The 26,852-nt window shown below is 41.1% G+C and overlaps 1 protein-coding gene across 2 annotated transcripts in view; it reads left to right on the forward strand.

The window, feature by feature from the left end:
- LOC112952033 (alpha-2-macroglobulin-like protein 1) overlaps positions 1-26,571 on the forward strand; it is a 28,968-nt gene extending 2,397 nt beyond the window's left edge. Inside the window, exons 4-37 of one of the 2 annotated variants that reach the window (XM_026044814.1) lie at positions 414-558; positions 1,218-1,270; positions 1,582-1,602; positions 2,107-2,263; positions 2,866-2,950; positions 3,332-3,443; positions 4,080-4,200; positions 5,088-5,197; positions 6,041-6,205; positions 7,017-7,250; positions 8,137-8,200; positions 8,737-8,882; positions 9,398-9,544; positions 10,604-10,780; positions 12,393-12,498; positions 13,086-13,194; positions 13,288-13,513; positions 13,703-13,829; positions 13,989-14,110; positions 14,288-14,339; positions 14,660-14,743; positions 15,354-15,530; positions 16,678-16,759; positions 16,857-17,013; positions 18,089-18,163; positions 18,928-19,081; positions 21,043-21,227; positions 21,579-21,794; positions 23,050-23,171; positions 23,427-23,517; positions 24,213-24,281; positions 24,528-24,630; positions 25,911-25,952; positions 26,377-26,571. In XM_026044814.1, coding sequence (XP_025900599.1) covers positions 414-558; positions 1,218-1,270; positions 1,582-1,602; positions 2,107-2,263; positions 2,866-2,950; positions 3,332-3,443; positions 4,080-4,200; positions 5,088-5,197; positions 6,041-6,205; positions 7,017-7,250; positions 8,137-8,200; positions 8,737-8,882; positions 9,398-9,544; positions 10,604-10,780; positions 12,393-12,498; positions 13,086-13,194; positions 13,288-13,513; positions 13,703-13,829; positions 13,989-14,110; positions 14,288-14,339; positions 14,660-14,743; positions 15,354-15,530; positions 16,678-16,759; positions 16,857-17,013; positions 18,089-18,163; positions 18,928-19,081; positions 21,043-21,227; positions 21,579-21,794; positions 23,050-23,171; positions 23,427-23,517; positions 24,213-24,281; positions 24,528-24,630; positions 25,911-25,952; positions 26,377-26,384 — 4,044 coding nt within the window. In that variant the 3' untranslated portion in view covers positions 26,385-26,571. The remainder of the gene's footprint in view (positions 1-413; positions 559-1,217; positions 1,271-1,581; positions 1,603-2,106; positions 2,264-2,865; positions 2,951-3,331; positions 3,444-4,079; positions 4,201-5,087; positions 5,198-6,040; positions 6,206-7,016; positions 7,251-8,136; positions 8,201-8,736; positions 8,883-9,397; positions 9,545-10,603; positions 10,781-12,392; positions 12,499-13,085; positions 13,195-13,287; positions 13,514-13,702; positions 13,830-13,988; positions 14,111-14,287; positions 14,340-14,659; positions 14,744-15,353; positions 15,531-16,677; positions 16,760-16,856; positions 17,014-18,088; positions 18,164-18,927; positions 19,082-21,042; positions 21,228-21,578; positions 21,795-23,049; positions 23,172-23,426; positions 23,518-24,212; positions 24,282-24,527; positions 24,631-25,910; positions 25,953-26,376) is intronic. The other variant, XM_026044815.1, reaches the window with a different exon arrangement.
- Positions 26,572-26,852: the final 281 nt, after the last annotated feature.

Here is a 26,852-nt window from a genome sequence, read left to right on the forward strand (position 1 = left end):
AGACAYTTTTCTTTGATCTCTTTCTTACAAACCAAAGGTCTTCAGCCTCTCTTATGTCAAAACAATGTTAAGTGGTGGAAATATAGTATGGAGAAAATAGCAAAAGGGAGAGGGAAATGTGGAAAAAGGCAAACACAACAAGGAAAAACGGAAAGAAGGAGAAAGAGGATTTGGGAGATCATAGAGAAGAATATGACTAGGGAAAGTAATGAAATAAATCAAAGAAAGGGAATGGAGATGAGGAAGGTTGGAGGGGAGCGTTTTTGAATGCTGTTTTGGGAATATAGCAACAAACATTGGAGCAAAGGAACACTCAGCCTCCTAGCACTGCCCTAATTTATCAGGAGGGGTGCCTCCCTTTCCCCATCAARTTACTTACAGCCTCAGACACCATTAAATTTTTCATCCGACAGCCAGAGGAGGTGGTTTTTGTGCATGCCCTGATCCGCAGCGGGGACAGTGTGCTTTTTGAAGGTGGCAAGAAAGTGCTGATAAAGCCAAAGAAGAATGTAATTCTGGTGGAGACAGACAAGGCCTTCTACAAACCTGGAGAAACAGGTAGGGCAAAGAGGTGCCATATTGAAATATAGAGGGAATGGTCAGGGTAACAGCCACATCTGAGATGAATATTTCATGAAGTGCAGCAAGCGAAGCTCRTTTCAACTGGAAGAAAGCAAATTTTTGTTAGCAGGCATTTCCAGGAATGGTATGAGTCAGGATGTACCCTTATGAGCCGCACCAATTGCCTACAATGCTGCTCTTGGGTCTTGTTTTAGTAAAGTATCTCAAATAAGACCTAAAAGAAAAGCCAGGACAATGGGCAATCTCATCATTTTTTGAAGACTATTGCTTGTGTTTGAGGAACACCTAAAATCWTGGCATAAGCAATGGCTTTAGTGTGCTTGAGCTGAACAGAGAGATAAAGTCTGTACTGCACAGGTGTCACCATATAAATAGGCTGCATGCAGATACAATCCACTGTTTTACCCATCAGAATAATCTTTGCAAGTAGAGGCAGTGAGTTTCTACAGTCTCACACTGTGTATAAATCTTCCACACAAATAAAACTGTGTTTGAAGAGAGCTGTTGAGGAAAAACCTGAATTCCTCAGGGCAAAGAGAGAAAAAGACACTGGAGTACAAAAAAAGGAGAAGCAGACTTATGTAATGGTGTGTTGCAGCCAGAATATTTTACTATTCTCTTCTTTTCCTCTGCAGTGAAGTTTCGAATTGTTAACATTGATGATGACCTTAACGTCATTAAAAATATAGTGAGTATCACCATGTGCTTTTCAACAAGAAGGAGCCTCAACATGACTCCCTGCATTCCCATTAAACTACAAGAACAAATGATTTCTGAAAGGAAACCACTCATCTATCGGTGTCTTGGAGAAAGACTACAGTAAAAGATAGTTTAGAGGGAGGAGACCTGTTATGGAGTCTGGATAGGGCAGAATTTTCTGACCGAAGGCCCATGCCAGATAGTGTTATTAATACTGAGCTACCTGGATGCCATTTTGCTTTGTACATGTACAGCACTGAAGTTCTCTCTCTCTCTCTCTTTTCTCTTTTTTCTTTACAGTACTCCAAGATATGGCTGGAGGTAAGTGATAAAGACCTAACACCTGACTGCAGGGAGACCTCTTTCTCTTCTCCTATGCCTTTTCAGTCCTGGACTGAACTGTACCACAAATATATCTACAGAAATAAGATAGCTAAAATGTTTTCTCCTTGGTCAGTCAGGACACAGTACAGAGGTAGAGCAGAAGTGCWCCTTTGCCCAACATCTTACCTCCACAGAGCACAAAGGAGAAGGCAAAGTGCTCTGTAGATGAAACAGATGCTTCTCCTTCCAACAGTGTCCTTGTATTATTACTTCCCTGGTAGCTTGAATATCCTTTGCAGGCTTCACATTTTTCCTAGAAGAATAAAGCTGGCGGGGAGGTGGAGAGGGGCACACAGAAATGAATCTCCCCTGGTGCTCTGGCATCCTCTCTGCTGGGGCACTCACAGGGTGAGCCCTGGTTTGTGCCTGAATGTGGCTGGACCTACCAGGTCTCCCCTTGGTGGCTCTGCATGCTTTTTCTTTTTTTTTTTTTTCAAACAGGATCCTGAATATAATCGTATTGCTGAGTGGCAGAATGTTAAGCCAAGACATGGCATCGTGGATTTGTCCTTTCCCTTGGCCTCTGAAGCAGCCATTGGGGAGTATAGCATCTCAGTGCAAGGCAGGACTGAAAAAAGCTTTAGAGTTGAAGAATATGGTGAGACTTGGAAGAGGGAGAGAAGGGAAAAGCAGCTTGAATAGCTGGAGAAGAGAGCAGGGTGATCTGACCATGTTTGTCAGACCCTATGTCCTGGGGAAACAGAGATTGGGGAAATGTGGGCTCTGTGTACACATCTGATATTGGGCTGATTTTTTTCCAGGTGTGTAGAGTACAATGGTGAAGTTGTGGTCTGACATCTTGTTCTAGCTGTAGCTGGGTCCTGCGATGAGCATTTTCTGCTGCTCATTGTCATCCTCTTCTAGGCTAAATTTACTATCTGCTCTGTCAGCTCCCGTAACGGGAACTGGCAACACACCTTGTCCCAGTTCAGTTGTGGTAACGTGGATTAGGAGAAAACTCTGTGCTCTTTAAAATGATTATGCTTGGCTGAGTGCCAGTAGGAAGCAGCTGCATGAGGAACTGTAGCAACAAATAGAAGGAGGTGGAGACAAAGGCAGTAACTTCTATTACACCATGATGATGGGCAACTGGGACGTTATTGTCTTCATTTCATCTGAACTGCAACTATAACAGAACTTCCAATCACTGTCATGCTCACTATAGTCCTATCCTTCCCCCTTCAATGCTTCTATCTGCAGAACTGATAAAATTTGAAATGAAGCTTGAGCACCCTCCTTTCATTACTGCAGTGGATGAGGAATTTCAGGTGAAGGTCTGTGGCAAGTGAGTACATGATTCCATTGGGATCTCTTTCCTTTGGCTCCACGATCACTTCTAGATTGTGGATAGCAGAGAAGCGGCATTCAGGTATGATGTACCCAATGGCTGGGAAGCCAGACCTGTGGAACTCGCTTCTTTTTGTACCTTGGACATTTATTGTGTGGCTGAAGGACACTAAGGATTCTGCGTAAAGGGAACAGTTGGGGTGATAGCCTGAGGAGGTGAAGTGACATCAAGGGAGAAGCTGAAGTTTCTGAGCTAACAAAGTACAGAGTTCTCCCAGGCTTCACATCCTCCTGGTTAGGGAGATGGTCTGGTCTCATTGTTTACTCATTCTGCTCAAGTRATTCATCTTCAGCTGGATGTTTCTCCCCTTCAACACAGATACACCTATGGGAAGCCTGCTCAGGGGAATATAAGCGTTTCTTTTGCTCCGAGTTCACATTCTGGAGAAGAAACTTCAAGTTCTTCTGAGAAGATGCAGCAGAGTAGCTCGGTAGGTGACCAAACAGAAGGGTAGAAAATAACACCTGCTGTACATTTAATCTGCCTGGATGCACCTCTGGTATGCATCAATCTGCTTAGTCAGATATCTTCCCACTTGATAGACCTGGTTAGACTGTTCATTCCTCTTCTGAAACTCTACTGCTCCAGTTACTGTTCTGACTGTCATAGTATCCTATCTAGTGCATAGTGCCATATCTAATGCAGTATTTCAAAAGAAGGGGCAAGCTCTGTATAAGTAGTGGTGGCCAGTACCTTTCCCAAGGGTATCATATTGTATAGAATAAGATCACTGGTCTGTTCAGTCATGTAACTTCTCTCACCAGTGAATAAGGATATCAGAGCATCAGTTGTTCTTTATGGCTTACTGTTCACTGCAGCAACCACACAGTTTATGCATCATTTTAAGCTTGCTAGTGTCCTGGATGAGAGTGTGTCCGGTACTGGCTACACTTTCAGAACATTTGTATTCATTACATTTTTGTGGTTAAGCCCCAAACCCTTTCTCAGATACTTTAGATGCATCTTATAGGTTTCTGCAGAAGTAGGCTTTTGACCTTGCAAAAGTATTTGGAAAAACTTTTATCTAACATCTGCCAGAAAATGCTCCTTCTTGCTCTGTTCAAAGGTATTTCTCCAAGCAAACAAGAATGGCTGTGCTACTTTTACAATGAAGTCAAAGACTCTGGAATTAACTGAATCTGACAGCTATATTTCTGTGAAAGGAGAAATGGAGGAAGATGGAACAGGTACTGGAGGATATGTGGAAAGTTCCTGTCTTTGCAGTCAATTTCTTCTTTTTTTTATACATACACATACACGTACACGTACACGTACACGTATACGTATGCGTATACGTATACATATTTGTTTCTGGCCTCTCTGTGGCAATTAAATTCCTTTTGGAAATGTAGCTTGAAAGTTCCAGTCGTCTCTCCTGACARTGTTCTAGTATCTCCTCCTCTYCCACGTATTATTACTATATTTCCTAATTGTCTCCCTGCTCCATCTCAGATAGCAGGAAGAGGTCATTATAATGTTTGCCTGTGCATTTATATGTCTCTCAGCGAGTTGCAACAAACTATTGCAGTCCTTGTTAATTTTAGTATAGCACTCTGAGAGGAAGTCCCTATGCACAGTGTCTCTTGTCATCTCCTTTCCTAAGATTGAGGCAGTACTGCATATGTATAATTCTATTGTCCAGAATCCCAAGCTGTTCCCTTTTAGTGTGCTCCAACTCTAACTATAAGGAAGCAAGTTTTCAGCTTTAGTGTTAATGTGTGCGTAGCTACCTTTAACTTGCCATCTACTTTTTCAAAGTAAGACAGTGTAAGTGTGGTCCTTCAGGTCATTTTTAGGAGGACCGGATATGTAACTGACTATAAGTTGGCAGTCATCTAGTTTCTCTTAATCTACCATAAAGAGAAATAGTTACTTATAGGACCCATGTTCTATAATGCATCCTGTTGTGAACTGGAGAGCTCAAATTGGAGAAATTATACCTTAAAAGTATGTCTCCTCAAAAAGTATCTCTCCTCAATTTAGATGCTCTAAATAGTGCATAAGGATCTTCTCATTTTAGACTTCCCTAAGAGCACTGCTAGTTTTTGACAGCTTTTTTTGTCTCTCCATCCAGGAATAAAGAGTAGTAATGTGGCTAAAATTCCTATTCTTACAAGAACGAAGACTATAGAGTTTATCAGTCTCCACCCATTCTACAAACGTGGACTACCATACGCAGGGAAGGTAATACACTTTGGTCCCTGATCTGCTGAGAATACATTATAGGTCTAACCTTCTGTTAGCAGAAAACAGTGGTGTTAAGGAAAGTAAACAATGATACGCTGATACCCAGCAACTGTGAATGAAACCTCCTTGAGAAGAAAATTCTTCTTCACTTAACTATAACTTATGTGGACAGGAATTCTAGAGACAGCTGCTGTATCTGAAGGCTTCTGCCAAGATTAGTTCCTGCAACTAGTCTATGTGATTGAAGGCATATGGGATATGAGGTGGGAGTTGGGAAATGATTTAGACAGTTGTTCAAATGCTCAGACAACTTGGCAGAAATCACTGAAGCCTTCTATGTCCATTCATTGGCTGTCGTTCCTGACCTAAGTACTTTGGGTTATGCTAAGAGTGCTGTGCTAGGATTAGAAACCTGTCTACCTAGGCCAGTGCTAATCCCAGCATGGGGGAGAGCAGAGAACAGAAGGAGTTAAGTTGCTGGAGAGACAAGATTATTTCTAATCTTCAGGGAATCTGAAGCATTGTTCAAGAAACATCTCAGGATCCACAGAAATTACCTTTTTTTTTTCCCTAGCATGTGTATGACATTTAGTTGTATCACCCTTTTTTCTGATTTTGAACTGCTCTGCACTCATGTTCTTGTGTATTTATTCAATTTTCACTTGGATCCACAACATCTGAAAGCTGAAAGGACTTAGGAAACCTAATGATAGAACAAATCAGTATTAAGCACTGGCATTTAAACTTTGTCTCCAGGAAATTAGTCAATTTATATATCTCCCAGGATGCCAGGCACTAGGAGTACAGCAGAAGAGGGCATTAACTTTCCTTTCTCTGCAGATGTACTGCCATAGTGGTCACTCTCCTCTCATAAATGAAACAGTCTACTTAACAGTTGACATCAATGATGAGGAGACCCAGCTGTCATTCCTTACAGATGATAAAGGGGAAGTCCACTTCTCACTGGATACCACCAGTTGGAACAGCACGATGGTTTCTTTGAAGGTGAGCATGGGCCACATAAAAAAGAGAATAAAGTAAGGAGAGAATGAGGAATGAGATCAGACCAGTTCTGGAAGTACTTGTCTTCTGGTCATCCAAATTTATAATCTTATACCTGAAAATTTTTGTTGCCAGTCTGGTAGTTCACCCACTATCTGCACTCTAGCAACTGATACTGAATTCATGCCTGAGCAATATGATCTCCTATTGTCATCCAGTTCCCCACAGACTGTAACAGGTGCTCCAGCTGTTTTCTTTAGAGACTTAATACTATCCAGAAAGGTGGTCCTTAATTTGGATTGGGTTAGATTTTATGATTAGAGGATGTGTAGTCTGGTATGTAGTTTCCCATCCATAGGGAGCCTGGGAACAGGCTCCAGTGTGTTCCCAGGCCCATGGTTATTGTCCACGGAGCCCTAAAGTCACTGCAAAGAAACAGAACTTCACTAGGCAAAAGATTATTTGCTATTGCTCATCTTCACGACATCCAACAAGAAGTGCAGATTGAAAATATGGATGCTGTTTACATGGTAGAAGTTTGAAGTCTGKTGTGGGGTGTGTTTCCATGGAAAAAGAGTGGAGACAAAATGGGATTAGAGATGAATGTACTAGATTTAGACTTTCGCTAAAGCTTCAGTAGAGAAAGTATTATTGCCTTTAAAGTACTATTTAAACAAAAGAACTTTTTAAACATGTAGATATATGTTCTGACTAGCAGCTCTTGTAATGACTTAGTCTTTTCAGCAAACACAAAATACGCAAGCTCCCTTGTCACTTGATACTGATGGTTTAATTATGCTTTTATGTTTTGAAGGGTAGCTACTTAATTGCAAATGACACTGAGAAGAATAATTTTGACTCAAGAAGAGAAAGAGTGGAAAGCTTATACTGGTTGAAACCTTTCTACTCCGAGAGCAACAGTTTCCTGGAGATCCAAGGCAGGAATGACATATTTCTCTGTGATCAAGAGCAGGAGGTGCAAGTGGATTATATCCTTGACMAGAATAAACTCAGCTCTGAGGAAGATCGTGTGGATTTCTACTACCTGGTGAGCACAGAAGACAGATGAATCTGAGGGCAAGATTCTGCTCATTGATATTTTATCCTTTTCACAATAGCTCACAGATACTCATGGTAAAGGGTAAACTACCCTCAGGCCAGTGGAAATCAGTTTGTGAGTTCTGTTCTGCCCCTGTCTTGACTTTCTATTCCCCATCTCCTTGTCCTTCTAGTTTCCAGCTGCCTTGTTTTGTTAGGAATGCCATGAGTTAAACTTGGAAGACAGATAGCTACCGAATGGTTACCCTAGTACCTAGGTACCTAACCCTAGTTTCTAGTATGTTCACATGGGTGACACTGGATGGCTAGTCTGCTTTCTGCCCTACACATGTGCCCCTGACTTCTATCTGGATGGACTCAGAGAATATTTCTCGAGCAGCTGCACTTCCCTGTCCTGTATCTGTCCAGGAAAGAGCCTGAAGTTTCCCAGGACCTAGATGCACAGCAGGGATACATAAACATGTGTTGATGAAGCCCACTTTCAAAGAGAGAAGTCTAATGGAAGAGAGTGTCTGTAACCTCGTTGAGAGGTTATGAGTATCTGGCTTGCTGAATTGGGCTCTTTTTTTTGTAAGGGCAAAAAGTATTGTACCTTCTAAGCTTCTGTGCTTCTGTGCTTCTGTGGCACTTAAGCTAGCTGTAGATTCAGATATGTCTTTGGCTTTGTAAGTGGCCACTTCTTATTGCCTTGCAGTTACTTCTAAGGTCCCTTCCCAGCTGTGCTATCACCATCTCTGGCTAGAGAGTACTTTATGTCATGCCCTGCCATGTGACAACATCTGTCACAAACTTTCTTCTTTCTTCTCATGTTTCTTACCCATTCATTGTGCTTGCAGAGTTCATTTCCTTGAATGACACTTCTTCTTGCTCTTCAGGTGATAGCAAAAGGCAGGATTCTTTTCAGTGGAGAGAAGCAAGTGCCAGTTCTCCAGCATGAAAGTAAGTAGAACTGAAGTGCACTGTAACACATCTCAGAAGTGTGATTGCTATCCAGTGACAAGGGCTCAATGTTATTCTTATTCAGAGGCAGGAGCTATTGAAATTTGTGGTGGTCCACCTCATTAGACCAGCACAGCCTTCATTCAGATCAGTTCAGGAGACACCTGGGCAAATGCCCTTCTCCTGCCTAATTAGTTTGAAACTCAACCTTATGATTTGACTGCTGGCTTGTACATTTTAGAAGATATAAAATTTGTTGTAGTTTGTCTACTTGTCTAAGGTGCAATAGGAAAGAGATTCCTCTTTTGCCAACTTTGAGCCAAAGAGATGTCCAGTGTCCTGGGGTTATTGTTAATCTTAGGTAGAAATTACTGAAGGTAGAAAAGATACTGAAGGTACTACCTACTGAAGGTAGAAATTACTGAATTCCTTCTTTTGATTCTTCCTGAGTGTCCTGCCCCAGAGAGATGATTCTGTATGCTGTAAATTGCAATGAATGCTTTCTCTGTCCTCTTTCCTGCTGTTATTTTATGCAGGTTTAAAGGGTTCTTTCTCATTGACTTTGACTGTTGGTTATGACTTTCTGCCTAACATCAAGCTTCTAGTATATGCAGTCTTCTCAGATGGAGAAGTTATAGCCGATGTGGAAGGGTTTGAAGTTGAAAAGTGCTTCAGACACAAGGTGAGAGTGGAAATACAAAACACAGTGAATGTGGAGAAAGAATATGATAACATCTTAGATAAAAGATCTGCTTTACCTTATCCTCAGCCAATAAGTGTATTCTGGACACATGCCAAGACAAATACACAGTAATCTCCTTCCTTCATAAATTTCTAGTTCTGTCCTCCCCATTGCTGAGTGACAGTCCTTTCCCAGGGAGTAGATCAGGCACCTTGAATTCTGTTGAACTCTTTTTAAACACTATCCATAATGGGAAGGGGAATCCTATCCGTCTATCTACCTGTGATAGCCCCCAATTAGATAAATGAGGCTGTATCATGGTAAGGGAATTCTGGCTGGGCTGTATGCATAGTAATCCCAATTATCTTCCCATAAGGGGCTGTTTCAGCATCCTAACATTTTTCCCTACCTTACTCTCTAACTCTACCTTAGACTCTCCCTCAGCTGCCTAGATACCTATGAATTTCAGCCTTCCACTCCCCAGTGTTAAGCCCCRATCTTGTCTCATTTTGTAGGTGACACTGAACTTCTTACATAAGGAGGAAGTCCCAAGGTCAAAAGTCACTCTGGACCTCAAGGCTGCACCAGGATCCCTGTGCTCTGTCCAAGCTGTTGACAAGAGTGTACTCCTTTTGAAGAACAATACCCTTACAGCAGCTACTGTAAGTGCAGCTTGCCATGACTCACACCCTACTCTCTGCCTGCCTTCTGTCTCCCTTGGCAGGAGGCTCCTGACAGGAGAAAGACCAGAGTCCATCCCAGGACAATGCTGCAGTGTTACGATGTGGCTACCCTGTTATTTCCCAGTCTTTTGCCACCCCTGAGCAGATATGTGGTGCTCATGTCTTGTCGTGTATCTGCCCTGCACTATGTGCCTCTGCCTGGAGACAGGTAGGTGCTGCACTGCATGAGTGGGTGAAGACAGRAGCTTTAAAGAGTTTCTGCACTGAGTCAGACTCCTTAATAGCATCCTTCATATCCACAGGCCTCTCTGCTCTCCTGTCTTTCACAGGGCAATGAAGCCAAGTCTTGAAAAGTGGTTTGTCCTAGTAAAGTCTTTCTGCACCCCTGCCCCAAACACTGCTGCATTGTATCTATGTCACAGATCACACTGAGCACCTGAATAGCTGCTTTAGGAAATTCTTTAGGAAAGCATAGCCAGAGAGGACTGAACTCACTGTGTCCCCAGGAGGCACACAGTGGTTGGTGAAAAGYGATAGGATCTTGTTGGCATGCAGGTGCATACTGATAATCTAGAGAGGTTCATTGCATTAAACATCTGTGTACTTCGAAGGCCCTTCAGAAGCCTTAAATTTAAGATATTTTAGTTAGAAAAAAATAACTATAAGACTTCAAAATCCTGACACAATTCCAAAATCTGTTCTACAGGTAATACGTATGCGTATGTCTCACATGAAACTTCTTAAATCATCTAACAACAGGTATAAAGTAGTACACATTAAATAAGTGAATGTGTTCAAACTGAACTGACACAGACTAAAGTCTATAGACTGAAAACTTCTCATTTATGTTCACTCTTTGGGTTTTAAGTTCTTTAGCATAAGCTGGGCTGGTAATAACAACTCCTTCAACTGTAAAGCTTTATAAAGTATAACTGTGAAAAATTATGAAGTATAATAGAGGTCTACAATCCAAATTATTCATYCATACACATGCTTCTTAGCCAGTTCCTTACAATGATCTCTGTTTTTCCATTGCAGCTGTATGGAAAATTTTTTGATGACAGCTTTATAATTGGAACAAGAGGGTTTCCTTATCACTTGGAAGACTTTGAGGCATACCCTTGCCTAAATCTGCAATCTAGTCCTCAAAATAAAAAGATCTGGATGGCAGCACCCTGGTACCAAAGTGATGCTGATGTCTTTAATCTATTTAAGGTGAGTCTCTACACATGCAACAAGATTTTTCTGAGCCAGTGATTGTCAAGATGCCATCCTAAATACTTAAAAGAATTTCCTCCCAGCAAACTTCAGCTGCCATGACTCCCTGCTACAGGTCCTTTCTGCCTTGTTCTTCTCCAGTGCGGTCACACTTGTTTGAGCACTCTGTGGACGGATGGAATTTCAGAGTAAACATAGTGCAAACTCCTCGATTAGAGAAAGACCTGCGATGAGTCTAAAGTATAAACTCTAAGTTTAAGTAAGGTTTTAAGTAAGTAAGTTTTTTAAAATCAGGTTTAAGCATAAACTCTTAGTTTACGCTATAGTGTCTACAAAGGGCAGCTGGCAAGAATGCCCCAGTAAGACTGGAGCACCTTACTTTAACTGATCTCTATTTGGTTTATTATATTTGTAGACTTCTTCAGTCTGTGTTTCATTGAGTCTGCTCTTACTTCTCCAATGGTTTTAATAAAAAGCCCTTCACACAACTTGGTTTTATAGCTAACTGTCAAGACTAATGACAAAATAACCAATACACTAATAGTCATGATAGCTGTAAAAAAGATAAGAGCCCAGCTGTGAAGTTAAACCAAGAGGTGCTGTTCCTGACAGGATGCTCCATAAAGAACCATACATAAATAAAAACACTTAAAAATATTACTCTGAAATACTCTGAAAGCAATCCCAAATGGATGCTGACTCACATGGGCTTCTCATTCTGATGGGACTTTACCTTATAAATACCCTGTCACAGATCCTGCTTCCCCTACAAAGGCACGGTACTCTGGTGTCTTCTAAGTTCTCACTCCTAGAATAAGTTGGATGCTTGGATCTCTGAAAGAGATTCCAGTGTATCTGTATTGTTTATTTGTTAACCTGTGACAGATGACTGTACATCAAATAGCAAGTCTAAGTGTACACATATGTACATCCTCCATGACTCTCCATGGAAGGTCGTGATACTTTAGGAAAGTAGAAGAGTTCTCAGTGATGAGCAGACTATAAAATCATGGCAAAAAGTGCATAGGACCAAACTCTGTGATGATGAATTCTCTCCTCAGGGCAAACACATGACATGGCATTCAGCAGAATATTTCTACCCTTAGGAAGCATGAATTTTCATTCAAATGAAAGTAAAATCCAAATAAAGTAGTGACCTAGTTTCTTATCAGTTTTCTAAGTCAAGACTGTGTAGTAACTTGTGTAAGAACACATAGTTCTATGTGACCAATGTCAGATCTCTCTGTTCTAAATTTGTGCATATATTTAAAACTTGTTTTTCCCTAAGTTTTTCATGAGAGGTACAGCATCTGACTCCAACTCATTGTTGGAGTCACATATCAGACATATGAGGAACAGAAATGGTTGGAATTTACTTTTATGACAGATAAGAATTGGCCGTGGTATTCATCAGAAATTGATTTCCACTCCTTACACCCTGCTCAGAATCTGAGCATGTGAATCTATATGTATGTATACAAACAAACAGCACTTTAAAGAGTTTCAGTTGCACCAGACCACTGATTAATACTTGTTTTGTGAGATTTTTTTCAACATTCCTTGTTCCCTTCTATTCATCATTCATTTATTCTCTTCACTGTTTTCTCAGCTATTGCGCATGAAAATATTAACCAACATGAAAATCAAGAAGCCAGTTTCCTGTATGCAACCAGGGTTTCAGAGAAGGGCATATTTGAAAAAACACGGATTTGCTAGTAAGTAATAGATATGGCCATCTCCTTGACTGAAATGTCCGTTCTGCTGCTGAAATAGCTAACTGCCATCCTGCTGTATTTCTTGTTTGTGAGTGTGTAAAAGGAAGATAACCTTTGTCCAGTTCAAAGTTCTCATTTTGTAAATTGTAGATAAATGCTCTAGTCTCTGTGCATCATTGGCTGTCCTTGGACTGTGCAGTGTTCCTACAAAATGTAGTATGCTCTGCTGCTGCTTTTACACGTTACTTAAAGAAATACACTTCCATTCGAATATGTTTCTTCTTCTTAGACCCAGAACAAACTTGATAGATATGTCAAAACCGAGCTTCATACTATGCTTCATCTAACTCCTAAAGCTGCCTTACTCCTAAAAAGTAGGAGTTACCTAACTCCTAAAGCTGCCTTAAGGCTGAGTCCCACAAAGACGCATATTCTGTATCAGACTTTCTTTGAAAAGCTAATCCTGAAGGCTCTTCTTTTATGGCACAAAACATTTATGTTTTTTTCACATTGCCTGTGAATGAAAGAACTAATTTCCCCTGTAACTATATATGCTATTTTTTGATATATCATTTGCTTTTCTGCAGACAGTACTGCTTTTTATAATAACCATGTGCTTCAGACTGATAACACAGAGAAGCCAAAACCGCGGACGTATTTCCCAGAGACTTGGATTTGGGATCTGGTCTCAGTTGGGTGAGTAGAAGCCTCTGGCTTCTATCACAGAGATTCCTTGAGATTTCTGAGCGTTTTTGGGAAAATACTTTTCTCTCTCTTCTCCTTCTATAGTGAGGAAGGGAAAGCATCACTCCAAGTAATTGTACCTGACACTATTACTGAATGGAATGCCAACACCTTCTGTGTTGCTGAGACTGGCTTTGGGCTGTCTGCTCTGACCTCTCTTACAGTATTCCAGCCTTTCTTTGTGGATCTGACACTGCCATACTCTGTGGTACAAGGGGAGTCCTTCAGCCTAAAAGCTACTGTCTTCAACTACCTAAAGACTTGCATACAGGCAAGTATTCCCCCAACCACCAGTCTGTGTCATATCAAGAAGCTGAGACCAGAAAGATCTGTGAGCTTCTAAGGAGCCCATCTGGTCCAGAAAGCAGTTTCACACTTTATGACCCATGGAATTTGCTTCTTTGGACGCTGCCTTGTACTAACGCTATACCAATATGTTTGTATACCCCACCACACTCAGGTTCACACCACCCTCACAGAGACCCCAGAACTAGAGGTGCTTCCCTGTTCAGACTGCCAGTTCACCAGCTGCCTCTGTGCCAATGAGGCAAAAACCTTTGTGTGGGATGTGACAGCTACCAAACTGGGTGAGCTTGTACAAAGTTGGACAAAGGGATATACGGCAGTTAGTGGGAGGGGGGTAGAACTTGCCTGTCCCTATGTGTCTGTTCCCCTTTCCTGCATATCCAGATCTCTGCTCTAACTGCTTGGCAATGTGCCTCAATGTGCCTCTGTGTTCCCTGCAGGCAAAGTGAATGTCACTGTGAGTAGTGTGGCACAAGATGCACACAACCTGTGTGGTAATAGGATTACTGTGACACCTTTGCGAGGAGAAATGGACACAGTGATAAAACCCCTCCTCGTCAAGGTTAGTTGGACCTTGTGGTGGAGAATTCTTGAGAGCAGCGGGTTGTCCCTCAAGGCAGTTAGCAAGATGTTAAGAGAAAACTTAGCCCCTTCATCTTGGAAACAGACAGGCTTGCTTATGGATGCTTATTTCCTTTTCTCTCTTCCTTCATTGAACAATTCTTTTTTTCAAATGCAGCCAGGAGGTGTCCTTCAAGAGAACACACAGAATGCCTTTCTTTGTGCTACAGGTATGTGACATAAATCTTTAACTGCAGTCCATCATGAGAGAAGGGTGGAARGGGCAAGAAGACTGCAAATACCCACAGGTGGAGAGGATTGGTCAGAGAGCATTATTGGCACCAAACTTGCTTTTATTATACAAACTATAGTTTGTTTTTATGTCTGTCTTCTACTTCTTGAATACTCCTGTATTTAAGCATTTGTTTGCAGAGTCTGGGCTGCTATATTTCAATGTCACACTGTGCATACCAATAGAGCCATCCCAACCTCCTCTGGATGTTATTCTTGTGTGTGATAGGAATAAATCTATGTATTTTGTCTTCCTTAGAGAACACAGTCTCTCAAGAATTCTCCCTGACTCTGCCTGAAGAAGTATTGGAGGGATCTGGCAGAGCCACTTTCTCTGTGATTGGTGAGAAAGGTTTTCCTTATTCTTGGGCTCCTGTTGCAACAGCTTTCACAATGTTTTGGCTTTAATGTTGCATCWACCCAATTTCTCCACTATATAAAATTTGATGCGAGTGATATGAGCCTCTAAAATGTATATTAATCATCTTTTTCACAAGTAATTCCTCTCATGAGGATTGATGCTGGGTAATCTCCATGTGGCTGGAGAAGGTAAAAAACAGGTGTCTTCTCTGATGACTGTCACTGCCATCCACCTAATGAAACCAAAAGCTTCTCTCCTGGTTTCCACCTAGTTTGCCTCTATAATTCTTCCTCTCCTTAATACTGTTTCAGAAATGATGGTTCTCTTAATCCTCTTCAGATTCCTTCAAGCACCACATTCCTACCCTAATCCYAGAACTATGCAGTCTTCCCTTTTGGTGCTGGGCTGATACAGAAAGGGTTAGAAGAAATCTAGGGCAGAGATATTAAATCAACCCAGTTTCATGAATAGTGGGCTTTTTTTCCAGATCCCATAGTGTTTAAAATTGTTTTATTGTCCTTTTGTTTAATACTGCTCAATGCCTGTTCTTTTCCTTTCTCTCATCTTCCCCAACCCCCATCTTAAACTTAAGGGGATATCATGGGCCCAGCACTTCAAAACTTAGACCAGCTACTTGAAATGCCCTTTGGATGTGGGGAACAGAAYATGGTAAAGTTTGCACCAAACATCTTTATACTCCAGTACTTGAAGAAGATAAAACACTTGGTGCCAGAAATTGAAGATCAAGCCCTGGAATTCCTGAAAACAGGTAAATACTGTCCTTTTTTTCTKCCTGAAAAAAAAGTAAGGTGCTATAAATTGTAAGTAGAGAGCACCGGCAGAGCTGTGAAAGAGGAAAATATCACAAAGAATGATAGAATTATATATCAAGGAAGGATTTTTTTTTTTTTTTTAGAAAGCAAGATTTCTGTCTATTTATTGAGGCCTTAAGCCTCCTTTTCTGAGAAGGGGTGTGGATAATTAAAAATTTCTGTTATAACTGTCTTCTGACTTGGCTTGTTCCCTTGTCAGAGGCAGAGAGAAGTCTCTTGTTTTCAAGGCATCAGCTGATACTAATTGGAATAAAGTGTGATCCTTAGGGAACGGATAGGAATTTGGTATCTTGATGTTTCTTTATGTTTTAGGACAGTAATTTTGGAGCACATCAGTTCTGCCCAAATATATTCTGAATTTAATATAGTGCTATTGCTTGTCTCTCATTTTGCAGTACACTTGACATTCCAGCAGACTCCTTATTCTGCTATTCCACATACTTAGAAGCCTTCTCCACACAAAACATGACAACTGGCAATTTTCTCCCCCTCTTCCTCTTTTTCTTTCCTGTACTATAAGTGGACAGAAAGGAGTCTATTAAAATGAATGCTAGCAGAAGGATGGCAAGAGTGAACAGTGAGACCATGCGGAAGAAGGAGGAAAACAGATACAGGCAACATTCTGCCTCAGAGCTTAAAGACAGGGCCTTCTCAATTTCTGTGTCCCATATAAAGCATCTTCCTAACTTCCAACACCACCTGAATTACTGAAAAAAAAAAAAAAAACCTCATATAAACAGGATTTCATATTTGTCCTCCCCAGGAAAAACCTTCCTCTTCACCCTTACAGTTCTTTTTATTCACAGCATAGGTGCCAATGAGGGTTCCTGAGGGAACTGAAAAGGCCAAGTATAACCATTCTGTGAAAGCGCTAGGACACTCACATAATGGCTCTAASAATGCAAAGCAATGATGCAGTGCACTTCAGTGGTTCTGCACAACTGTTCCTTGTTACTCTGATGCTGTGGGATGCATTGTAGGACCTGGTGAAGTCTCTTGCTGTAGAGTCTTCTTCACACAGCAAAGATGCATCTTGAAAAGCTACAGTCTATATACTGCATTGTGTCCTTGTACCTATCATAGGTTACCAGCGTCAGCTGCTTTACAAACATCATGATGGCTCCTACAGTGCTTTTGGGAAGACTGACACCCAGGGCAACACATGGTGAGTGACCAGAGTTGGTGTTTTCACCCCAAACTTATTGTACTTCCTGTTTCTTTTCCTCATAGTGACATGGAATTCCTCTGTGCTCTGTCCACAGGCTGACAGCTTTTGTAGCTAGGTCATTTGGGCAGGCCAGTTCTCACATTTACATCAACCAGCGTCATGTGCAGGATGCTCTGCTCTGGCTGCAGAAGCACCAGCTGCCCAGTGGCTGTTTCCAGAGTGTAGGAAAGCTCTTCAACAACGACTTGAAGGTAGGACTCCTGGCCACAGCTGAAGGTGTGGCAGGAACACTATGTGTGGAGAGAGCTGCTGCCTCAGTTTCTTMCACTGTGCACAGTAACAGAGAGCAGTGTCTCCCTGGCCCAGCACAGTCAAGGCAGCTTCCCAGAGCAGAAGGAAAGAACATAGCCTAAAACAACAGGCCTTTTGTCTACATCAAATTTTAATCTCTGCTAGATCTTCTTTGAGATCTCTGTAGCCAAACAGGACCATRGCCAATTGTGGCATGGTGCCTTAGGAGCAGAGGAAGAAGCAACTTTATTTTCCAGTGTTTATCTAGAATAYCCTGTCTGGATTCTACCTTTTAGGCCTTATCACCCAGAATACAGACTCTCCAGGCCTGTTTATGTGCTCTACCATGAAACTATCTGAAGTCATAACTGTCTCTTCACTTCCAGAGAGGTGTTYTTTGAAACAGGTTTTGGAGCAGGATTTGGTCCCCTGTTACACTCTGGGAAGTTTCCGCTATTAAGTGTGAATGGTGCTTCCTAGCATTTCAGTTGAATTCCCTCTCATTTAAGACACTGCCTCATTTAAAACAGACTGTCTGATGTCTGAGCTAGCAAATGGGATCCCCTGAGAACAAATATCCTTTGATGGGTGAAAAGGCTCCTTGAAACCTCTTTACCCAAGTTAACTTGTGGCTTCTCACATTCAGCAGATTTGTATATAAATTTAAATTTTCTTGTATGTAATTCTGTATCATAAAAGCTTTAATAATCTTTCTAATTGTAACATCTTTAGTAAAATACACAGCTTAACACAGTTAAGCCCACAGTTCATGCCCTTTTATGAGCATATAAGTTGAGGCTGCATGCAAAGAGCCGTGATACTGTSCGTGAGACCAAGCTTTTGTGATATTCAGACAGTGAGCCTGGAGCACTTTCCTGTAATCCTCACATGCCCAAGAATTGCTAGTGGTAAGCTACTGTACTTTCAAAGGTAGCACTTTCCTTTGGTAGTTTTAGTGCTTATAAAATGACAGTCAACACTGTTTGCAGACAAGGAATTGTTTTAGTCCCTGTCTGATGTCTCTCTGCCTTGCAGGGGGGTGTGGATGATTCACTCTCATTAACAGCCTATATCACTGCTGCACTTCTGGAGCTCCATCTGGAGAAGAATGTAAGTTGCATTTGAACTTTTGCATGGCTTATGAGCATGTTTTCCCCATTCTTCTTCTCTGGGTCTGTGCTTTCAAGGAGTGCCTGAACTGAGTTAATGAAAGGTTCTGTCATGTCCCACACAAGTATGATATGTTCAAAAGGAAATTTTAGATCTGTGTGGGTAATGAGTTCTTAATATAAATCACCTGACCTACAGCAACCTASAGAATCTCCCATTTTCCACTGATCTCATGAGAAACAATTGTCTCTGACAGTGATTCAGGGATTTCTGAGAGATTTAATAGCTTTCATTAAACCAATTGATACAARAACAACTCCCCCTGACAAGATTTCACTTATGCAGCCTCCCTTTTCAGACCTGAAATAAAAAYAGTGATCTTCAATCAGAAGGTGCATTGTTTTAGTATTGATAGACTGATATCCCTGACTTATTAGTACAGGTTTGAAAACAATGTTGTGTCCGCTTTGAAGCRTAGACCTGTAGTATATGGTTTTAACAATTCTGAGCCAGCCTGTTATCAGACCTTCCTGGGCTTCCCCAGTGTAGTGACAACACTTTACCCCAATGAACTATCTTGTGATCTGTTTATTCTCAACCCACAGTGGAATTTTGTCTGCTCTACTTCATGCTCTGCAGTCATTAGAGAGATGCTAGCACTGAAATACATTCAGACTGCAGCTTAGATAACTGATTACTGTGAATATATTTTCACAGTGAAAAGTGGTCAAGGGAAACTCACTGAGTGTGTATTTCTTTTGCAGGACACCATGCTGGATAATGCTTTACGTTGCCTCAAAGATGCATCACTTAATGAGACCAGCCTTTATGTCAAGGCCTTGATGGCTTATGTCTTCACATTGACCAAGAATATGGAAATGAGACAGCAGCTTCTTGATTATCTAGAGAAGGAAACTGGTAGGTTGTTGCTTTTAAGAAGATTTTTGGGTTCTAGAAATGACTGTGTTTAAGGCCTGACTTTGTTAGGTTTTAGTTAGAGTGGGTTGGGAAGTTTAACTTTTATTAAATTGGCTTTTGGGACAGAAAACAATGATTTGTGGAAAGTCTCTGGTTTCAATGATATTTTTTTCTGTGGCCCAGGAGAAGATTTCTGGAGCAAGTGATTGATGTTTAATCCTTGTGGTCAAAACATTGTATGGAGTTATGAAAGAGTTTGATCCAAATATTGCCCTCATCATTCCTCAGCAATTCATTCAAAGAGACCTCACAGAGGAAACAAAAAGATCTAGAGCTGTTTTTCAGCTAGATCAGTTACCACTATAGTCCACTGTATAGTTACACAGGCTGCCAAGCTGACTTCATGGGGTGGCTGGTGGGCAAACAGGAGGGAGTAGTGATGCATATACTATAGCTGCTGTTGAGGAAGTGTGCATGGTATGAAACCAGCCCCACTGACCAGGTAGACCAATGCTTCTAACTCTCTAAGCAGTTTCAAAAATGTCACCCTGAGAATCTAGGGCATGGGACAACACAAAGTGCCTGTGATTCAGGGGACATGTTTCCTTGGCTCTTGCTTCCRTTGGTATAGTTACTGATGACTTGGCAAGAGAAATGGAGTTGTGAGAGAAAGTTGTAGTCATGTACATCTAAATGTGTCTGTGTTCTGCCTAATGTGTGTGAGAATGTGAGTGCAACAACCAGCTGCAGATAGTTTGCTTGGTAAAGAATCTTAGTTTGAGAGGATTATCTTCTGTTGCCCAGAGACAATGCCTATCTTCCCTGGCCTGGTGGCTGGGATTCTGCTGACTTTGTTAATGATGTTACAGTTGGATCCCAAAAACAAATATGGCACTTCTTAGAGAATCAGGGATAATCTGTAGGTCATCTGTGGATGCATCTCCGAGAACTTCTATGACTTCATGAGAAAAAAAAAATCTGCTTATATCACCTTGGAAGTAATAGATAACAAATGTGCCCTGCAAAAACCTTCTGTTGTGATAAACATAGTGAGGTAATACTAGTCCATAGAGAGCTAAATTCTAAGGTCTTTATGTTGTTTTTATGCAAATGAGTAATTTTGTGATTCTTTATTTTCAAAAAGTTCTGAAAATTGACTTTGAATTTAGAAGTATTACAGGTTTCAACAAATGTACAGTTCCAGAAGATGTTTATACTGCACAGTTAACCTAACTTCTCACTTGAATTTTGTCTAAGTGCTGCTCTTGCTACAGTAAAGCCTCTAAAGAGATTCAAGTGTATCCAGTATCTGKGAAACTACAAGTGAGCACTGAGTAGTTGTCTTTTCGCACCAGAATCCTAAAGTATCCCTAGGATCTCAAATCCAAGCTAGACCACTTAATGAACTTAAAAGGTGCAGTAACAATCCAGGAGCATAAGCTCTTCCTCGTGGAATGTCACCGAAGAAACAGTTCCTGAAGGCAGAGAAGAAAAAGATAAGTGTGGCTTCCTTAAGCTAGGCTGGGTTGAAGGGAATGAAAAATAGTTCATCATTGTCACCACAAAAATGGAATAGCTTTCGACATACACAGAACTGAATGCAGCTACAGCTATACTTTAAGCAAATAGTCTCTGTTCGGAGCCAACTATTTCCTGGATTTTGATGAGGATTTGGGGCCACTATTTCCTGGATTTTGTTGAGGATTTGGGGCCACATCTGCCGCCTGGATTTCTCTGCATGTACTCTTTAGAAAAAGTAGAGCATAACATATTCGGTTGGCCTTTCAGAGCACAACAACAGGCRGGTTTGACTCCTGCACTTTGAGATGCCCCAGAAAGGCACAGCCATTTCTRATAGTGTAAAGCAAACTGCCTGCCSTGTAGGGGTGGCAGGGCAGGATGAGATAATGTTCACAAGCTAGCTAATATTCTTCTCTTCTGCTTGTTCCTCCCTCCATCAGCAGCGCTGTTGTCATCACACTCAAGTGGCAGAGAATCTTCTTCCTCTATGATTGAGATAGTAGCCTACACCCTCCTAGCTCATGTCTCCAAACCAGATGCGACAGTTAATGAAACCACAATGAGCAAGCTTGTGCACTGGCTCAGCGGACAAAGAAATGCCTTTGGGGGCTTTGCTTCCACCCAGGTAACAAGCTGGGGAAAAGTATTGGAGAAGGACAGAGATACTGTGTGCCTTGCTTGTGCAATGTTACTTCAGATCTAGAGTAGAGAGGTACATGATCCTTGCTTATGTAGGGAAAGCCATGGGGRAATCCTTGTTTGGTGGTATATATGSMATCTATCGGTTTCTGAGATTGGTAGCCCCAAAGCTCAGAAACCATCTTTGCCAGATATCCCCCTCTTGCCTGTGCATGGACCCTGCTTGTCTTGTGCTGGAATGGGAATCTGGGCCAAGGTTCTTTATATACTACCTGACTTAGTGTGCTGTATCTTGTACCCCTTGCTTACAGCAAAGTGACTTTCTCTTTGTATTCAGGACACAGTTGTTAGCCTGCAGGCCCTGGCTCAGTATGCAGCCCTGATTCCTCATGAGACCAGAGATGTAAAAGTGATGGTGAAGGGCAAGGATACTTCTCCACTGGAGTTCCACGTGCACAAGAACAACAAATTTGTTCTGCATCAGGCACCTCTCCTTGCAGTCCCGGGGGTGTACATGGTGCAGGCAACTGGGAGTGGATGCGTTTATGTACAGGTAAGTTTACATAGCACAAAGCTATAGGGTTTCACCCTTCATTCCTCAAGTGAGGATTTGACTCTAAATAGGCACCATACTGTCAAATTCTCAGTAGGATTTGGCTTTCTGAGTAGAATCCTGTCAAGCCTGAGCAAGCTSTTGTATACTCTGCTGACATGGTTTTTGTGCTAGCATCCATGGTATCTTCTCAGAAATGTTTCAGCTTTGCTGGTCCTATATTACAGAGACAAGCGCTGTTAAGAGATCAGTAAATCTAAAGGCAGATCAGATACAGAACAGCACCTGCTTCTACATCTAGCATGTTTTAGTGATGTCACTGTTTCTGGAGTTTAGGATTGTAAATTTTTTATGCCATGATATTCCTTGGGTTGTTGTCTTATGCAGAGATGAAGAGTGATGTAGTATCAGGATTTTCCCCTCCCAGTACATCAATATAATTGAGCTATTTGGAGAAGCCRTCTCCATTGAGCTATTTGGAGAAGCCATCTTATTTTTCTGGCAACTTTGATAGAGGCATGCTTGTGAACCATTCATACGGCAAAAAAAATGTGGAGTCAAGTCACTCCCTGTGTAAATCTCCCCTTTTCCTTACCAAGTTCACAGGGAGTTCACAAACAGTGTATAGACGGCAAGAAATAAAAAATATTTATTGCTAATGCATGAAGAAAGCAGCTAGGACTAACATGCTACTTGACAGTTGAATATTGTCAGTGAATGTGAAAAGATCTGGTGAGTCTCTGCTGCTCAGGTTGTCAGTCACTAGACAGATGGTGGAAGGCTGGCCTCTGCTGATCCTTGGAATGGAATGATCCTCCCTGGAATGGAATGATCCTCCCTCTTGCTGAGTGGTCCTCTTCTGATTCCCTGCTCTTTCTTTTCTTTACTTAATGTTTTTCCTCTTGAGTCCTAGACCATGTTAACAATTATATTCCTTCTTTCTACTCAGTAGAGAGGGTTTTAGCTAATGCACTCTCTCACACATTAATAATAATTTTCTTCATAAAATTGAGGCAAATGTCATCCAACTGTGCTGGTTCAAACTTTGGATCACAGACTGCCTAGGCTGAGAATTACATTTGGGTGATATATCTGACCCTATTTACTAGCTACTACAGATCTGAACAGAAAACACACCTGGAGCCTTCTATGTTAGCCACTGACAGCTAACTTGTTGAAAGCTGGAGGCTCAAATAGCCCTTTAGCTCATAGAGACATGTTCTGGGGYACTTAACTATATGCTCTCCTCCACCAGACCACTCTGTACTACAACACCCCACCATCAAAAGCAAGAGAGGCGTTTGTCCTGGATGTGGAAACAGTGCCAAGGGATTGTGGTAGTGCTAGAAAACAACTTGACATCCACGTGTCTGTCAGGTATGGGACAGTCCCTTGGTCTCTTTCTTCATTTGAAAGATGTGGGAGCCAGCAGCAGAGAATAGACTTCCCCATTTGTGGTAACAAAGACACACTCTCTCCTTTTCCACATCTCCCAAAGAGATCTGTTGAACTTCTACATCTGTRTAAAGCAGTTTGGAGTTTGGAAACATTCACCACTGTCTTACAGAAATGCTGTGATGTCTTCTACATCAAATGTGCTCCTTTCCTATCTTTTTTTTTTTTTTTTTTCAGTTATGTTGGTGAGCGTGAGACCAGTAACATGGCCCTGGTGGAAGTGGAGATGTTGTCAGGGTTCATTCCTATGAAGAGTTCGGTCAAAACAGTAAGAGACCCTTTCCTCTGTCCTTCCTTAAAGGTGTAAAGATTTATGTTGCAGATGTAGCTCGTCATAGATATCCAACTTACTATGAAATCTTGGTGAAGAATGGCAGCTACAGGAAGGTGGTGGGTTCAGATAACTAAATTAAGCAAGTGTGAATGTACTACTGGACTATTTCACAAGGCAGCTTTCCTTGTGAAGGAGCTTTTCCTTGGAAAAGAATTGGCTGGGCACTTTTTTCTGTATTTAATAGTGAGTTAAGAGATTAGAGAGGAGCTGAAAAACACCTAGTCAGAACTACTTGGGGTATCCTTAGATGTTGGCTGTGCTATTTGTAGGGAWACTCTATTAGGCAGTGTTGAATCCCGTAGATATGTTTGATGAAAATCTCCAGTGAGCCATGAGATAGCTAGGAATATSTGCATATATTTCTAATAAATATGCTGTCCTCTGCTACATGTGCCAAAAGCAGGAATGAGGCTCAAGGAAATTTGTTCCTAATTTGATATTTTTTTTCTAGCACTTTGTGCACTTATAACAAAACTCAGTGCCCACCTTGCAGGCCCTCCCTTAACTAGGGTCATTGAGCCTGACCACTGTCTCATTGAATGCAACAGTGAACTTAAAAACAACTATCTCTGTGTCAAACAACAAGGCTGATGAGCTAATGCAAACTCATGTTCTTCTCTTGTCTATAGCTGGAAGAGATATCCCTGGTGAAAAAGACAGAGATAAAACCAGACRAAGTCACAGTCTACTTGGAAGAGGTAAGAGGAAGACCATAGAATCTGCCCATTCAAAGAGTAGCAACAACAGTACTTTGCACTGGGGCTCTTAGAGATCAGATATAAAAAGCTTTAGGCTGGTGAGGCAAGCTAAAATCTTGGCAAAAGAGGAGGGTGGAGGGACTTGAAGAAGTAGAGAAGAAAATTTTTGGCACAGAGAGAATAAAGCTGGAATATCAGTGACTTTGAGGAGGCCAATACATTTCTGCTTGCTTCTGTTTTCTCCAGTTGAATAAGAGTTCTGTGAAGCTCACCATCTCAGTGGAACAAGATATTGAAGTTCAGAACCTGAAACCAGCCACAGTGCATGTCTATGACTACTATAAGCCAGGTGGGAGTTAACTGGTGTAGGCAGAGCCACTATCGTTCCTTTAATTCACTCAGACAAAACTCTGCCCTTTTTTTTTTCAGTTAAAAAGTACTCCTTTTTTAAAGTCAGTAAACTGAAAGTTGACTCCAGTAAACCTCCTTCTACAGCTCCAGGCTTGAATTCTCTATGTACAAAATCTTCTACCTACAAATTACAGAATCACTTGTTTTCTGTTCCTAAATCTTTCATGAGACAAAACCACCTGGCACTGAGAGTGTTTTGTGATGTGTTCAAAATGACTGTTTTAGCTTCAAGCCAGATCTCTGTAGAAAATAAGCTTCTCTGTCAATTTATTGCATCTTCTCCAGCTCCTCGGCTCTCTTGAAAATATTTCTGCATTTATTTAGAATCAAATTACATACTGCCACCTGGATCCGTCAGATGGAAGAATTTAGTTTTATGCTTTTCAGGTATAATGTGATCCTACCATCTGTTGGATGTTTTCATACCCCAGAGGATAATAGGAAAACAATTTCTTACCCTTTAAAGCTCTAAATGAGCTATTATCCCACAGAGAGAGACTTTGAAGTCATTGTTGGGCTTTCTCAGATGATTCGGTGCTCAATATCAGCCAAAATAACAAATGCAATATTCGCAGTTATTAGAAAAGAATTTGATAACAAAATGAGAATTTGATAACAAAATGGAAAAAAAAAATCACTGGAGATCTAGACAGTGCACCACAGGCCTACATGTTTTATACTTAATTGTTTTCTTGTTTTGTTTCTTCATCCCATATCAAAAAGTGGAGAATTCTTAATTCTCTGGCAATTACCCTTTGGGGAAGCATGGGAACACATAATAACAAACAAACAAAAAAACAGCAGCCTTTACATATCTAAATACTGTTACCTAATATTCTCTTTGCTATACCATCTTTTACAAGAAATGTTTGAGTTCAGTACATATATTTTTAAAATCATCTGACATAAAAATACTAATTCTTAGTTAAAAAAAAAACCTAAAATGTTTTCTATTTAAAGAAATGTCCTTGAATTAAAAGATATTTAATTGCAGGACATTCTATCTGTATGAGGGTTCAGACAGCTGTAGTGCAGACATGTTGGGAAGATGAACCTCTGACCTGACCCACTGTAGACATATTTCTGTCCCTACAATCACAATCTAGACATTTAAAATTGAAGAAAATGGGATTAAAGTTGGTTAAAGGAGAAGAAGCTTGGTACTAATCTACTATGTAGTTTTCAACTCACCTCCCATTCTTTTTTCCTTCCTTACAGATGACCGCACAGCGAAAGAATACTTCTCCCCTTGCAGTTCAGGTCAGTGTCAATGAACCTGCAGGGTGGGAACATCTAAAACAAAGGAAAGGATGGGGCAGTTTGCACAGTTCTTTGGCCTGTAAGCAGCAAGGCAGCCTACCTCTGCTATGTATTTAGTTCCACCATGTGCTGTAGAGCCTTGCAGGCCTGCAGTTTGAACTACAATCATGGCCACTGTTTCTAACCCCAGTGTGATCACAATACAGACCAAGACTTGTTCATAGCATGGAAATACAACAGGGTCTGTTTTTATTCCATTTCCATATGCTTCTCAGCTGTGCAGTCTGCACAGCATCCCAAATCTGAGTGCAACTGCAGATGATCACATGGATCACAAAAGATGTTGCTACTCATCCTGACCTTTAGATTTGTTCCTAAAAATTCATCATGCACTATTCCTTTTTCTTGTTATTTCTTTCTGTAGATGTCTAAATGAAAGATCCTTACTCCCTGGAACCAATAATCTGAGCTTCCTGCTTCTGTAAGGAAACCTTCAGTGTCTCGGCTTTCCATCCTGCTATACGTGCTTCTTCTCTGTTAGATACACCGTGCTTCATTTGACCTATGGGCATTGTTTCTATGTGAAACCTGATTTGATATGCAGTAGTCTGGAATTAAGTGAAATAAAGTATGTGGAACATGAAAAGCATCTAGTCACGTGGCTGCTAATGAAATCTGCACAGAATTCGTTGGCTGAAAGAGGGAGAGAAAAAAAAACTTTTTGGGTTTGGTCTTTCTATCAGGTTAGTATTCTTCTCCTATTGAAGTCTCATCACTGGGCTATCCTCTCAATTGTGCTAATAACACAGATTATCATTAACCAAACACAAAAAGGCATTTTTAACCCTATGTAATCACAGATCTGTGACAAGCCTTGCTTTCGTTCACTATACGAACCCC

The sequence above is a fragment of the Nothoprocta perdicaria genome, unplaced genomic scaffold (genome assembly GCF_003342845.1).
Source record: "Nothoprocta perdicaria isolate Ctin4 unplaced genomic scaffold, notPer1 scaffold_386, whole genome shotgun sequence".
Classification (NCBI taxonomy): domain Eukaryota; kingdom Metazoa; phylum Chordata; class Aves; order Tinamiformes; family Tinamidae; genus Nothoprocta; species Nothoprocta perdicaria.